General features: G+C 46.1%; 1 protein-coding gene and 1 long non-coding RNA gene across 2 annotated transcripts; both read left to right on the top strand.

The window, feature by feature from the left end:
- The first annotated feature begins 2,743 nt into the window (after window positions 1–2,743).
- On the top strand, window positions 2,744–5,489 carry LOC112885961 (elongation factor 1-alpha). The gene is made up of 3 exons (XM_025951683.1): window positions 2,744–2,888; window positions 3,213–3,697; window positions 4,358–5,489. The coding sequence occupies exons 2-3, from the start codon at window positions 3,236–3,238 to the stop codon at window positions 5,237–5,239; spliced, it is 1,344 nt and encodes a 447-aa protein (XP_025807468.1). The 5' UTR covers window positions 2,744–2,888; window positions 3,213–3,235; the 3' UTR covers window positions 5,240–5,489.
- A 1,376-nt stretch (window positions 5,490–6,865) lies between these two features.
- LOC112885968 lies at window positions 6,866–7,465 on the top strand. Its single transcript, XR_003227313.1, has 2 exons — window positions 6,866–7,026; window positions 7,093–7,465. It is a non-coding gene; the product is annotated as an uncharacterized LOC112885968 (long non-coding RNA).
- The last annotated feature ends 5,415 nt before the right edge of the window (window positions 7,466–12,880 follow it).

Here is a 12,880-nt window from a genome sequence, read left to right on the forward strand (position 1 = left end):
GTTCATCAAATTTCTGCCACTGCTTGTTAAATTTTTGTTGATTTGTTTCCGTGCATAGCCTCTTGAACATATCCATAAGGTGCTTATTCTTAAATTGCCTGAAAAAGTTTGCACCGATGTGTCTCATGCACCACCTACTGCGAACATCACCCCACTTGGACGGCTCTCCGGTCTCCACACACCCCTCCTGCAAATCTAGTATTGCCCTTAGTATGCCGGCATGACGATCATGAATGAGACAGACATCTTCCCTATCCTGAACGACTGCAAACTTAACCCGTTACAGGAACCAGTACCAACTATCTGTGTTCTCACTCTCAACAAAAGCAAAAGTGATAGGAAGTAATTGATTGTTTCCATCCACTCCAATAGCTGTCAGTATTTGCAATCTATACTTTCCTGTGAGAAAGGTCCCATCGATGCACAGGAGAGGCCGGCAGTGTTGGAATGCGTTAATGCATGGACCCAAACTGAAAAAGACCTGCTGCAATATGTAGGGCGGACCTTCTCCTCTGTCTAAACTTTTCAGGTCATAATAGCTTTCAGGATTTCTCTTACATAGGACGGCCAGCAATCGAAGAATATTATCATATGCAGCCTCGAACGTCCCAAACCTTATCCCCAACACCTTCTGTTTTGCACTCCACGCCTTGCTGTACGAGATGGTATACTTGTACTTTTCCTGAATATGCCTGATAATAGACTTTGGTTCAAATGACATGTTCTCTATTATCATCCTGTACATCTCATTTGCGATGTATTGCGATGTAAGGTTGCGATGGATCTTCTGCACCCCCGGCAAATGATAAGTGTGCTGAGTGACAATTGAGTATTCCCAATAATCTTTCCATTTACCCTTATAGGCATGCACCCGTCACGGACAGCCCTCCTTCACACATACCATATCGTACTTACGAGATTTGTACTCGACTGTTTTGAACTCTCGCATAAGAGAGAGAGACCAACACTTAACAGCTTCCTTCACCTCATCAATTGAGTGGTACCTCGCACCCTGGACAACTTCGTTCTCTCTGCAATCCGAAGGCACGCTAGATCCCTCATCTACGACAAGATGACTGAAGTCGCTGCTTACCCATTCTTCAGGCACATCCTCGTCATCATCAGACGAATCGGCATTCATTGCTTCATCCAATTCACGTTCTTCGTCTTGCAGTTGTTCAACAATAAAGGGTATGTTCTTCCCCTCATCAGCCACGCATTGAGGTGCTGCGGTGCCACCTGCCTCAATGTTTGGCTCCTCAACTTCTTCATCAATACTTTCATCCCCCGGAGCAGCTTCAATGTTTATCAAAGGGTTCTGTTGCACACTGACAAGGAGTACCAGTGCCCATTGCCAATGACTTGCATTTTGCAAATAAGTTAACCAGTCCTCGTTGCTTGCAAGTGGCGTCAGCTCCCAGATCAAAGCGTGAGTGGTACAATTTATGACGCACTGAACACTCACAGTGTGTGTCTCCTAATTAATCCTTAATCCACTCATTAACCAGTTGCATAGCGATTCAAATGTCCTCTCGTGCGGTCTGGTAATTCCTCTGACCGCACAGTTGAATTCACTTAAATCTACCCCATTCGGCGCATAAATTACATTTCCTTCTCCGTAATATATACTGAAAATACCCTTCTCGGAAGACATATCTGTCAATCATTAATAAACTAGTTATACTATATATTAATACACAACGACCCTAAGTTTCAGCGATTCCCAGATTATATTTTCCAGATTCTAAAATATTCAGAATATAAAGTATACTAAAAATAATTGAAAATACTAAAAACTATTCAAAACATAACTACCCTAAGAAATATTTCCTAGATTATAGTTATTTTCAAGTAATTATACGACTAGAATGAGAATATACCTCCAAATCGACGTGTGAACAGGGCTTCGCCGCTTCCTCTCCTTTCTTTCTTTTTTTCCTAGTTTTTGCTGAATAAAATGAAAATTTAGGGGCAGGTGGGGGCTTATATAGCCGGGGGGGTGGGGGGACCTCCCGCCCGCCCAACGGGCGGGATGCCCCTCGGCACCACCTCCCGCCCATTGGATGGGCGGGACGCCCCCGCGGGGACCTCTTCGCGAATAAGACAACTTTCTTATTCGCGAAGAGATCCTCGGGGAACCTCCCGCCCGATGGGTGGGCGGGAGGTCCCCAGCCCCATGCGGGAGGTACCCATTTTTCCAATTTTTCCCAACTGGCACCCCTTTTCCGAATTTTTTTAAACCCTTTTTTTTTAAAAAAAAGTCCGCGGCGGGGCGGGGCAGGCCGGGCAGCATCACAAAAATGGGCCGCAGAAAAGATCAAAACGGAAAAAATTGACTTAGACACGAAATAGAATTTTACTCGAGTATCAGTTAGAAATTGCGGGGGTTTTTTTTCAAAGAAGAGAGATTCTCCCATCTTATCTTGTTGCTCGTCCAATTCCAATTGATGCTCAAGCATGTGAGTACAAATTATGAATAAGAGGAAACAAGTCACCACGCTCTATATCCATCAGGGAAAATAACTGAGTCTACAGTGTACATTCAATGTGTTGGTTATCACCAAATAATAATGAGATTACGAGAAGCTATGGTCGCGCACAATCTCAATCTCAGTTATTTGGGCAAAAGAATATATGTATTATTTTGAACAGAAAAAGAAAAATAAATTCAGGCAGTGCGCTGTGTTTGCTCATTTTTGGCCCATACTTTCTGGCCCAATAGCCCATTCCGGTGCCCTAGTGCACTTCCTTAAAACCTAGCGCTCCGTCCCGTCCCCCACCCGATCCCCAGACGCAGCCGCCACAAACCGGGAGAGCACGAGCAGCGACGCGAGGGGCGCCGTCACCTGCGCCGCCTCCTCCCGACGCAGCCTCCTTCTCTTCCTCAGGTGCCGTTTCTTCTTGGCCCCTCCTCGCTTGATCTGTGCTACCCGATGTTATCTTGTGTCGCCTCCTTGCGCTTGTGGCGATTTGGCGGTCTGGTGGTGTCTCTGGGTTGTTGGTACTCGTATCACCGATTCCGTAGGGTTTGTGGGTTTTGCGAGCTCGGATGATTCGAGGATATGATTCTTATGGTTGGATTTCGTCTGGATCCGGATAGTTACGTAGATACTGTAGGTTGATTTGTTAACTACACTGCCTTTCAGATTCGGTGCTGATACTTGCTCGTTTTCTCCATTTAGTATTTCTAACAACCGATTCATCTGGTGCAGCGGTTTAAGCTTCACACGCAGCCATGGGTAAGGAGAAGTCCCACATCAACATCGTGGTCATTGGCCACGTCGACTCCGGCAAGTCGACCACCACCGGCCACCTGATCTACAAGCTTGGAGGCATCGACAAGCGTGTGATCGAGAGGTTCGAGAAGGAGGCCGCGGAGATGAACAAGAGGTCCTTCAAGTACGCGTGGGTGCTTGACAAGCTCAAGGCCGAGCGTGAGAGAGGTATCACCATTGATATCGCCCTGTGGAAGTTCGAGACCACCAAGTACTACTGCACTGTCATTGATGCCCCTGGTCACCGTGACTTCATCAAGAACATGATCACGGGTACCTCCCAGGCTGACTGTGCTGTCCTTATCATTGACTCCACCACTGGTGGTTTTGAGGCTGGTATCTCCAAGGATGGCCAGACCCGTGAGCATGCTCTCCTTGCTTTCACTCTTGGAGTGAAGCAGATGATCTGCTGCTGCAACAAGGTATAATCCCAGAAATTCCTGTCTCACTCTTGTTCATGATCCGAGATGCTCTGAAATACACATGTCTGCAGTCCAGCTTTATTCCTTTTGCAGTCTCTGTGGGACTATGCTAGAATAGTAGTATGTGTGTCGTATACTGAAAGTATAGTAGTATGTCATACGTGCTAATGCTTCTATTGATTAACCATCTGTTTCCTACATATTTATGAATAGTAGCAGTTCATCAACATTTAATTGCATTATCTGATATATGTGCTGGGAGATATTTTTTTGGATAATTTTGGTATAAGTTTCTTGTTCAACTGTTTTGAGTAATGTGCTGAAGTTATTGAAATACATGTAATGCATACAGAATTCAAGAACAGGTGTTACATCATTTAACTGTCTTCATATGATTGATATTGTTACTTAATGTGCTGTGTTTTAGTAATTGGATGTGTGACATACCTGATGAGGTCTTTATTTGTACTTGCTTCATATTTGTTAGTTGTTGGCTCACAGCCTGCACTTGCTAAATTGGATACGCACGTGATATATGATGATCTACCTATTTATAATTGGATATGCACTTGCTTCATGCGATCTCTTACTGTTTCCTTGCTGTTCATGCGGTCTCTTCCATTGAGCTGATAATGATCCTATGTTGGTATTCTGTTATAGATGGATGCCACCACTCCCAAGTACTCCAAGGCCCGTTATGATGAAATTGTGAAGGAAGTCTCCTCCTACCTCAAGAAGGTTGGCTACAACCCTGACAAGATCGCCTTTGTCCCCATCTCTGGTTTTGAGGGTGACAACATGATTGAGAGGTCCACCAACCTTGACTGGTACAAGGGCCCAACCCTGCTCGAGGCTCTTGACCAGATCAACGAGCCCAAGAGGCCTTCGGACAAGCCCCTGCGTCTCCCCCTTCAGGATGTGTACAAGATTGGTGGTATTGGAACTGTTCCTGTTGGCCGTGTTGAGACCGGTATCATCAAGCCTGGTATGGTTGTTACCTTTGGTCCCAGCGGTCTGACTACTGAGGTGAAGTCTGTTGAGATGCACCATGAGGCTCTCCAGGAGGCTCTTCCTGGTGACAATGTTGGCTTCAACGTGAAGAACGTTGCCGTGAAGGATCTGAAGCGTGGGTATGTGGCCTCCAACTCCAAGGATGACCCTGCCAAGGAGGCTGCCAGCTTCACCTCCCAGGTCATCATCATGAACCACCCTGGACAGATCGGCAACGGCTATGCCCCAGTGCTGGACTGCCACACCTCCCACATCGCCGTCAAGTTTGCTGAGCTCGTTACCAAGATCGACAGGCGATCTGGTAAGGAGCTTGAGAAGGAGCCCAAGTTCCTCAAGAACGGTGATGCTGGTATGGTTAAGATGGTTCCCACTAAGCCCATGGTGGTGGAGACCTTCTCTGAGTACCCTCCTCTTGGTCGTTTCGCTGTCCGTGACATGAGGCAAACAGTTGCTGTTGGTGTCATCAAGAGTGTGGAGAAGAAGGACCCGACTGGTGCCAAGGTGACCAAGGCTGCGGCCAAGAAGAAATGATGTGCCTGGTGGTTTATGCTGCGTCTGCTTTTGCGATACCTAGATACCTTTTCATTATCCCATAAGTTTTGTCTGCGGTCATTGCTGTTATATCCTGTGAACTTTTAAGGTCTGCCGGCGGTGTGCCATTTGTATGCTAGGTACTGTGTTGTTATTTCAGCTTCGGTGAAACTTGGAATGCTCTAAGACTTACGGTGTGCCCTTTTGGGCGTCGTTAAACGTATTGTCAGGAGTCATCTTGTTATCTTTATGCATTTTGTTTCGTTTTCTTTTTATTGTTTGCTCTTCAGATTTGCATTTGGTTGTGGCTGTGGTTTCTGAGTCCTTCCTGGAACCAAAATTATGGTTTTCTTACTACTCTTTGCCCTCTTGATTTGCATTAGGATTGTGGCTTGTGAAGCGTTGTCTGCCTTGTTCAGTTTTAGCTCACGTTGCCCTAATGTTGATGATGGCGGCGTTCCGGCGTGGTATTGATGGTCATCTGGCGCGGAAAGTAACCCACCCGACCCAGGTCGATCATCACGACGTTGGTGAGAGATCCTGACCGCGCACGACGCGGTGCGACGACCCCTTTCCAGTCTCGAACTGTCCATGGCCTGCGGGTGGGCGGCACGGGCACGTGACGGCCGCTCGCGCGTAGCTCTCCGCTTGCGCTGCCCACACTCCGTGGTCTAGTCCCCCGTGCTTTATGGCCAACCCCGCCACGCCCACCCCCCCAAAACGTGCCGGGTACTGACGATCATTTTGGTTTTTTTTTAAGAGCAGATGGTCTTAACCTATTTTATGGACGAGCATGAGAATTCAGCCTCCACTGCCATACGCATGGTGCGAAATCTGTACGTATTTACAAGTGTTTGCGCGTGGGGTAAGCCTTTCATTTCTTTTAAAGTCAATTTATTCTCTCATTACTTTGTTAGACCAGTCTTAATAGGAATTTTATATATTAAATTTTATATTATATTTGCTGATATGACAGGATCGTTATAAGGAGAGAGGAGACCGAATTTCATGAGATTAGAGAGGAATTTTATATCTATGGCATTCATCCAGTTCGATTACCAAATTTTCAATTTGACTGTGCAATAAAACTATAGTTTTATTGGTCATATCAATAACAATCAGAGGAAACTGGAACTACGTGAGATACACCAATTTCTCACACGTATTTTGATGCAAACAACTGTACACCCACCCACTCGCATGCTAGCCGGCTGAGGGCGAGCCTTTCTTGGTTCCTTCCGAAATCAATTCACCTTCCTATTTTTGGCAGTCAATTACGCAAAGGTCAATCAACGCAGAGACGCGTAGCACCAAGTCCTTTTTTCTCCTACACAAAAAGCTCCGACGCGCACGTGCTCCCAACAGTAAAAATGCAGTTTTATGACACCGATAGGAGATTTCCTGCATGGGGTTTTGGAGCAAAGACACAGGGTCACGTATCACATTGTTTTAACTTGAATACAGCTACAAATAACTGTGAGGTGAGGTTCATGTCTGCTGAGCATATCTTTTGACTATGCTGAACATTTTTTGTGTTACTTCACTAGCATATAATTATCAACTAACATTTGAATATGTGATAGTATAGTGTGTATAATTTCCAGATCATCACTGATGTCAAGGTTGTTGGAGTTCAAGGCATCATGTCAGCATACACCTCTTCCCTTTACAGTGTTTCCCTTGCTGGACCAACTATGTTTGGGCCTGTTATCAACAAAGCTGCTGAAATTGCTACCCAGTCCCTTCAATACGCAAACAACAAATATTTCGTCCTGCTCATTATCACGGTATGCAATAAAATTTCTGCACATGACCTCTGTTGGTCAGTGTTATTTACCTGAGCATTTTTGCAGGATGGGGTTCTGACTGATATTCAAGAAACAAAAGATTGCATTGTGAGGGCATCAGACTTGCCATTGTCGATTCTCATTGCCGGCGTTGGTAATGCTGATTTCAAACAAATGGAGGTAGAGCAAAATTTCGGAAATCTCCATTATTGACAAATACAAAATATTCTGAATATTTCCCTGTCATCTTCACCCTGATCAAACACTATGCACATTTACTTTATGCTGTAAGAGAAATCATTGTATAGACAAAAAGGACCCAAACACCTCACGATGTTTACTTTTTTCCTAGCTGAGCTGTTGCATGTTGTGTCTGCCCATATGGGTATAGTAGTTTACTCTGGCAAGTTCATTGCAACACGGCTCTGCACTTCTTTAATTGCACCTGCAGTGTAGTACCATGCATGTATACTTTATTCTTTTTTTCCTCCAACACGTAGGAGAGCTGTGTACTTTATATTAAGAGAGAAAGAGTGGTCCAATTATAAAACAAAGCAAACCTCACCTTAGACCAAAATAAGTAATGCAAAGATCAAATAAAAAGCTATTACATAAAACTATAAACGCACAGGACCAGACCACTAAGTTCAAGAAATCTAAGCTTAGGTTCCTCCCAACTCGAGGCAAAGGGTAGTAAACCCCTTGGCCCCAGCAAACTGCCACAGATAGGCATCATCCTTGAAAGCTTGAACCGCCACTTACAAGTTTGGGGGTGATCCATCAAAGACGCAAGCGTTTCTATGTTTCCAAAGAGTCCAAGCCCTCAGAATGCAGAGGGAGTTGAATCCCTTTTTGTGCTGTTTTTGAATCCTCTTCTCAGCTTTCCTCCTCCAATCAGCAAAGGTAACCCTCCTAGTGGGTGTCAAACTTGCCAAGTTGAGAGGCTGCAAGATGGCATACCAGAATTGTCTTGCAAAGACACACATCGTGAGAATGTGCTAGGCTGTTTCATCCTTTTCATCACACAATTATCTTCACGAGATAAATCTTCAAAAGCCTCTTAAACCAGATTCTTCTACGAATCTTCCAAGTAGTTTTGCGACGCTCAGCCCCCGAACGTGAGAGCTTAAATGATCCGCCGAAAGCACGCTGAATGCCCTGTCGAGCCCAGCCCCCGAGCATGGGAGCTAGAGAAGTGCGTCAAAAAGCACTCGAAATGTCATGTTTGTAGTCAAGACAAGGAATCGAGATAGCTGACGACATGTAATACTAGTCGGGAACTAGTAAACGCAGTGTTATGAGAGTGAGTGCCCTTCAGTAAACTGCACGTAGTACTAGTAAATGGAGTGTTACTGGCAGTATGGGAGCGAGACCCCTTCGCTAAACTACGCATAGTACTAGTCGAGAACTAGTAAACGGAGTAGAACTGAAAGTATGGGAGCGAGGTTCCTTCAGTAAACTACGCGTAGTACTGGTCGAAAACTAGTAAACGGAGTAGTACTGAAATTATGGGAGCGATGTCCCTTCAGTAAACTGCATGTAGTACTAGTCGAGAACTAGTAAATGAAGTAGTACGGGAAGTATATAAACTGCACGTAGTACTAATCAAGAACTAGTAAACGGAGTAGTACTGGAAGTATGGGAGCGAGTCCTCTTGAGTAAACTACACGTAGTACTAGTTGAGAACTAGTAAACGGAATAGTATTGGAAGTATGAAAGTGATGCTCCTGCAGCAAACTGCATGTAGTACTAGTTGAGAACTAGTAGAGGGAGTAGTACTGGAAGTATGGGAGCGAGGCTCCTTCAGTAAACTACGCGTAGTACTAGTCGAGAACTAGTAAACGGAGTAGTACTGGAAGTATGGGAGTGAGTTCCCTTTAGTAAACTACACGTAGTACACAACTAGTAAATGGAATAATACTGGAAGTATGAGAGCGATGCCCCTGCAATAAACTGCACGTAGTACTGGTCGAGAACTAGTAAACGGAGTAGTACTAGAAGTATGGGAGCGATGCCCCTGCAGTAAACTGCATGTAGTACTAGTTGAGAACTAGTAAACGGAGTAGTACTGGAAGTGTGGGAGCGATATCCCTTCAGTAACCATGCTGCGCTGCAGCTGACAACTCAGGATACAAGTTGGCTAAGGGTGAAAACGGCATTGATACTCGATATTCTAGGAGTTTGGGACCTCCTGGCCATCAGGGTACCGTAACCGATACGACTCTGGTCCTGTAACCTTAAGCATGATGAAGGGTCCCTTCCATCGCGAATTAAGCTTGTGCAGCCCGCTCTCATCCTGGATGCGGCAAAGGACCATATCGCCAACGTTGAAAGATCGTTGTTGAACGTTCCGGTTGTGGTAACGATGGATACCTTGTAAGTAGCGGGCCGACTAGAGCAAAACATTGCATCTGACTTCTTCTACTAAATCAAGTTCGAGATGTCTTGTGTCATCAGCCTCGCCTTCTTCGTACATCTCCAGTCGAGGAGATTGCCACATGACATCAGCCGGTGGTATAGCTTTGGACCCATACACGAGAAAGAAAGGTGACTATTCTATGGCTTTGCTTGGTTGTATGCAAAGCTTCCAGACTACTGATGAGATCTTATTGATCCACTTGCTGCCCTTTTTGCTGTTATCGTCGTAGAGTCTTTTCTTCAGGCCATCAAGGATCATGCCGTTGGTGCGCTCAACCTGGCCATTAGCCCGCGGATGAGCCACTGAAACATACTTGACCTCAATGGCGCTACATTCGTAGAAATCCAAAACTAATGCGAGTCGAAATTGGATCCCAGATCCGTGATGATAGTGTTGGGAAAGCCGAATCGGTGCAAAATATCGCAGATGAAGCAAACCACTCAATCTGAAGAGAGCTTTGTAATTGGTTTGTACTCGATCCACTTCGTAAACTTATCGATGGCTACCAACACGTGAGTAAAACCTCCTGTCGCAGTTGTCAAGGACCCTATCATGTCCAGACCCCAGCATGCGAATGGCCATAAAGGTGGTATGGAAATAAGGTTGTGGGCTGGGACGTGGGGCTGCTTTCTAAAGAACTGGCAGTTTGTGCACCGGCGAACGAGTGCTTTGGCGTCTGCCAAAGCAGTCGGCCAATAGAACCCGGATCTGAAAGCTTTCCCGACTAGCGTGCGAGAAGCGGCATGGTTTCCGCATGCACCTTCATGAATCTCCTGGAGTATTTCTCTGCCTTCCTTTGTGCGGACACACTTGTATGCTTGATGCTGATCCACGCTTGTATAAGTTGTCCCCGACTAGAACGTACCCTTTACTGCACCTTAGGATGCGTGCGGCCTCAGTGCTTTTTGACTCGATGTCGGGAGGTAGTTTGTGCTCCTTGATGAATTCGAGAAAAGTCACCCGCCAGTCGACCTCAATCATCAAGACCTCTTGGTCGGGTTCTGTTGAACCCTGAGTGATGGTGCTTTAATCTGGTATCTTGATGGATGGGTGATGCAACTCGTGGACGAAAACTCCCGGTGGGAAATTAGCTCGATCAGAACCCAGTTTCGAGAGCACATTCGCTCCCACATTATTGTCGCGAATCACATGATGAATTTTCAGGCCTGAGAACTTATTCTTGAGCTTGCGAATTTCCACGACGTACGTGTCCATGGTGTCCTTTTTTATATCCCACTCTTTGTTGACTTGTTGGATCACCAGCAAGGAGTCATCGTAAACAAGTAGTCGCTTGATGCCTAGAGAGACTGTCAGACGTAGCCCGTGCAATAGTGCCTCATACTCTTCTTCGCTGTTTGAGACCTCAAATAGTATTTGGAATACATATTTAAGTTGTTCTCCTTTTGGACTAATGAAGAGTACTCCCGCGCCACCGCCTCCGAGCTTGAGTGAGCCGTCGAAGTACATCACCCAATGCTCTCGCAGGTTGGCTGGAGCTTCCACTTGGTTTTGTCTTCATTCTGCCATAAAATTGACTAGTGCCTGCCACTTGATAGCTGTTCAGGGCTTGAAGTCGAGAGTAAGAGCCCCCAGTTCTACTGCCCACTTGGAGATGCGCCCAGTGGCGTCCTGATTGTGGAGAATATCCGCCAATGGGAAATCAGTGACCATCAGATATTGTATGCATCGAAGTAGTAATGAAGCTTCCTGGAGGTGATGAATATAGCTTAGAGTAGTTTCTGATTATTCAGGTAACGAACCTTAGATGCAGAAAGAACTTTGCTGACAAAGTAGAATGGCCGCTGTACACCGAAGGCATGGCCTTCGTCCTGCCGTTCCACCACGATTGCTATGCTGATGACGTTAGTAGTCACGGCGATGTAGGGTAACAGGTTCTCGCCTGGTTGTGGAGCCATCAAGATGGGGGCGACTACAGATGATGCTTGAGATTTTCCAGCGCCTGCCTAGCCTACTCGGTCCAATGAAACTTGTCGTGTCGTTTGAGCAATTTGAAGAAGGGTAATCCCCGTTCTCCAAGTCACGAGATAAATCTATTCAGGTCCGCCATATAGCCTGTGAGAACTGGACATCCTTTATCATCCGTGGGGCGTCCATGTCGGTAATAGCGGTGAACTTCTCCGGGTTGGCTTCAATTTCTCGGTGACTAACGATGAACCCGAGTAGTTTTTCTTATGGTACACCGAAGACATACTTGGTTGGGTTGAGCTTCCATCAGAATTTGCGTAAGTTGTTGAAGGTTTCCTCGAGATCAAGGATGAACCCGTCGTGGGCTCTGGTCTTGATGACCACGTCGTCCACATAGGCTTCAACATTACGATGTAGCTGATTAGCAAGGCATAATTGGATAGCCCGCTGATAGGTGGCTCCTGCGTTCTTCAACCCGAAGGATATAGTTGTGTAGGCATATGCTCCAAAAGGGGTGATGAATGCGGTCTTGATCTGATCTTCTTACTTGAGAGCAATTTGATGGTAACCCAAGTAGCAATCAAGGAAAGAAAGCAAGACGCAGCCAGCTGTAGAGTCAATGACTTGGTCGATGCGTGGGAGCCCGAAGAGATCTTTTGGGCAATGTTTGTTGAGATTAGTGTAATCCACACACATTCTCTATTTATTATTATTCTTTTTTCAGAACTAGTACAGGGTTAGCTAACCACTCAAGGTGGTACACTTCTTTAATGAAACCAGCCGCGAGTAGTTTTGCTAACTGGCCTCCCTCTTGTCTGGAGCAAAGCGCCATAGTCGCTGCTTCTTCGGACTGGCTTTGGGGTCGACTTTTAGGTAATGCTCAATCAACTCCTTGGGCACGCCCGGCATATCCGCTAGTTTCCACGTGAATATGTCACGGTTGGCCCGAAAGAAGCTAATGAGCGCGCTTTCCTATTTGTCATTCAAGCCGCCTCCAATCAATGCAATTTTGGATGAGTCGTCTTCTTGTAGTTGGATGGCTTTGATGCTGACGTCGCTGGGGTTGGGTTTTACCCTGGACTGGCTAGGCCTCTGATTGGAGATCTCCATCTCTGCGTCGGTGAGCTTTTGTGCGGCCGCGAAGGCTTCTGCAGAAGGTTCTGGCATGCGTGATGTCGCGGCGTACTCCATCGTCTTTTGGTTGCAATCGTACAACTTCTTCAAGTCACCACGGAACGTAAGTACACCTATCTTGCCTGACATCTTGAGTAGTAACTAGACTTAGTGAGGCACAACCATGAATTTGGCCAACGCTGGTCTGCCAAGAATGGCGTGGTATGACGACTTGAAGTCAGCCACCTCAAACTTGATGTACTCTGTGCGGTAGTTGTCTTTCATCCCGAAGTTGACTGGCAGGACCACTGAACCGAGTGGTGTAGCGGCGTTTCCCGGAACGATGCCGTAGAACGGAGTTCTGCTAGGGGTAAGCATCTTGGAAATGTTCAGCCC

The sequence above is a fragment of the Panicum hallii genome, chromosome 3, assembly GCF_002211085.1.
Source record: "Panicum hallii strain FIL2 chromosome 3, PHallii_v3.1, whole genome shotgun sequence".
In the NCBI taxonomy this organism is placed as follows: domain Eukaryota; kingdom Viridiplantae; phylum Streptophyta; class Magnoliopsida; order Poales; family Poaceae; genus Panicum; species Panicum hallii.

Bases quoted from the DNA above. Each gene is read 5' to 3' on its own strand.
- LOC112885961 (XM_025951683.1), top strand. From the start codon at position 3,236: ATGGGTAAGGAGAAGTCCCACATCAACATCGTGGTCATTGGCCACGTC. The intron at 3,698-4,357 runs GTATAATCCCAG...ATTCTGTTATAG, and splicing joins TGATCTGCTGCTGCAACAAG to ATGGATGCCACCACTCCCAA.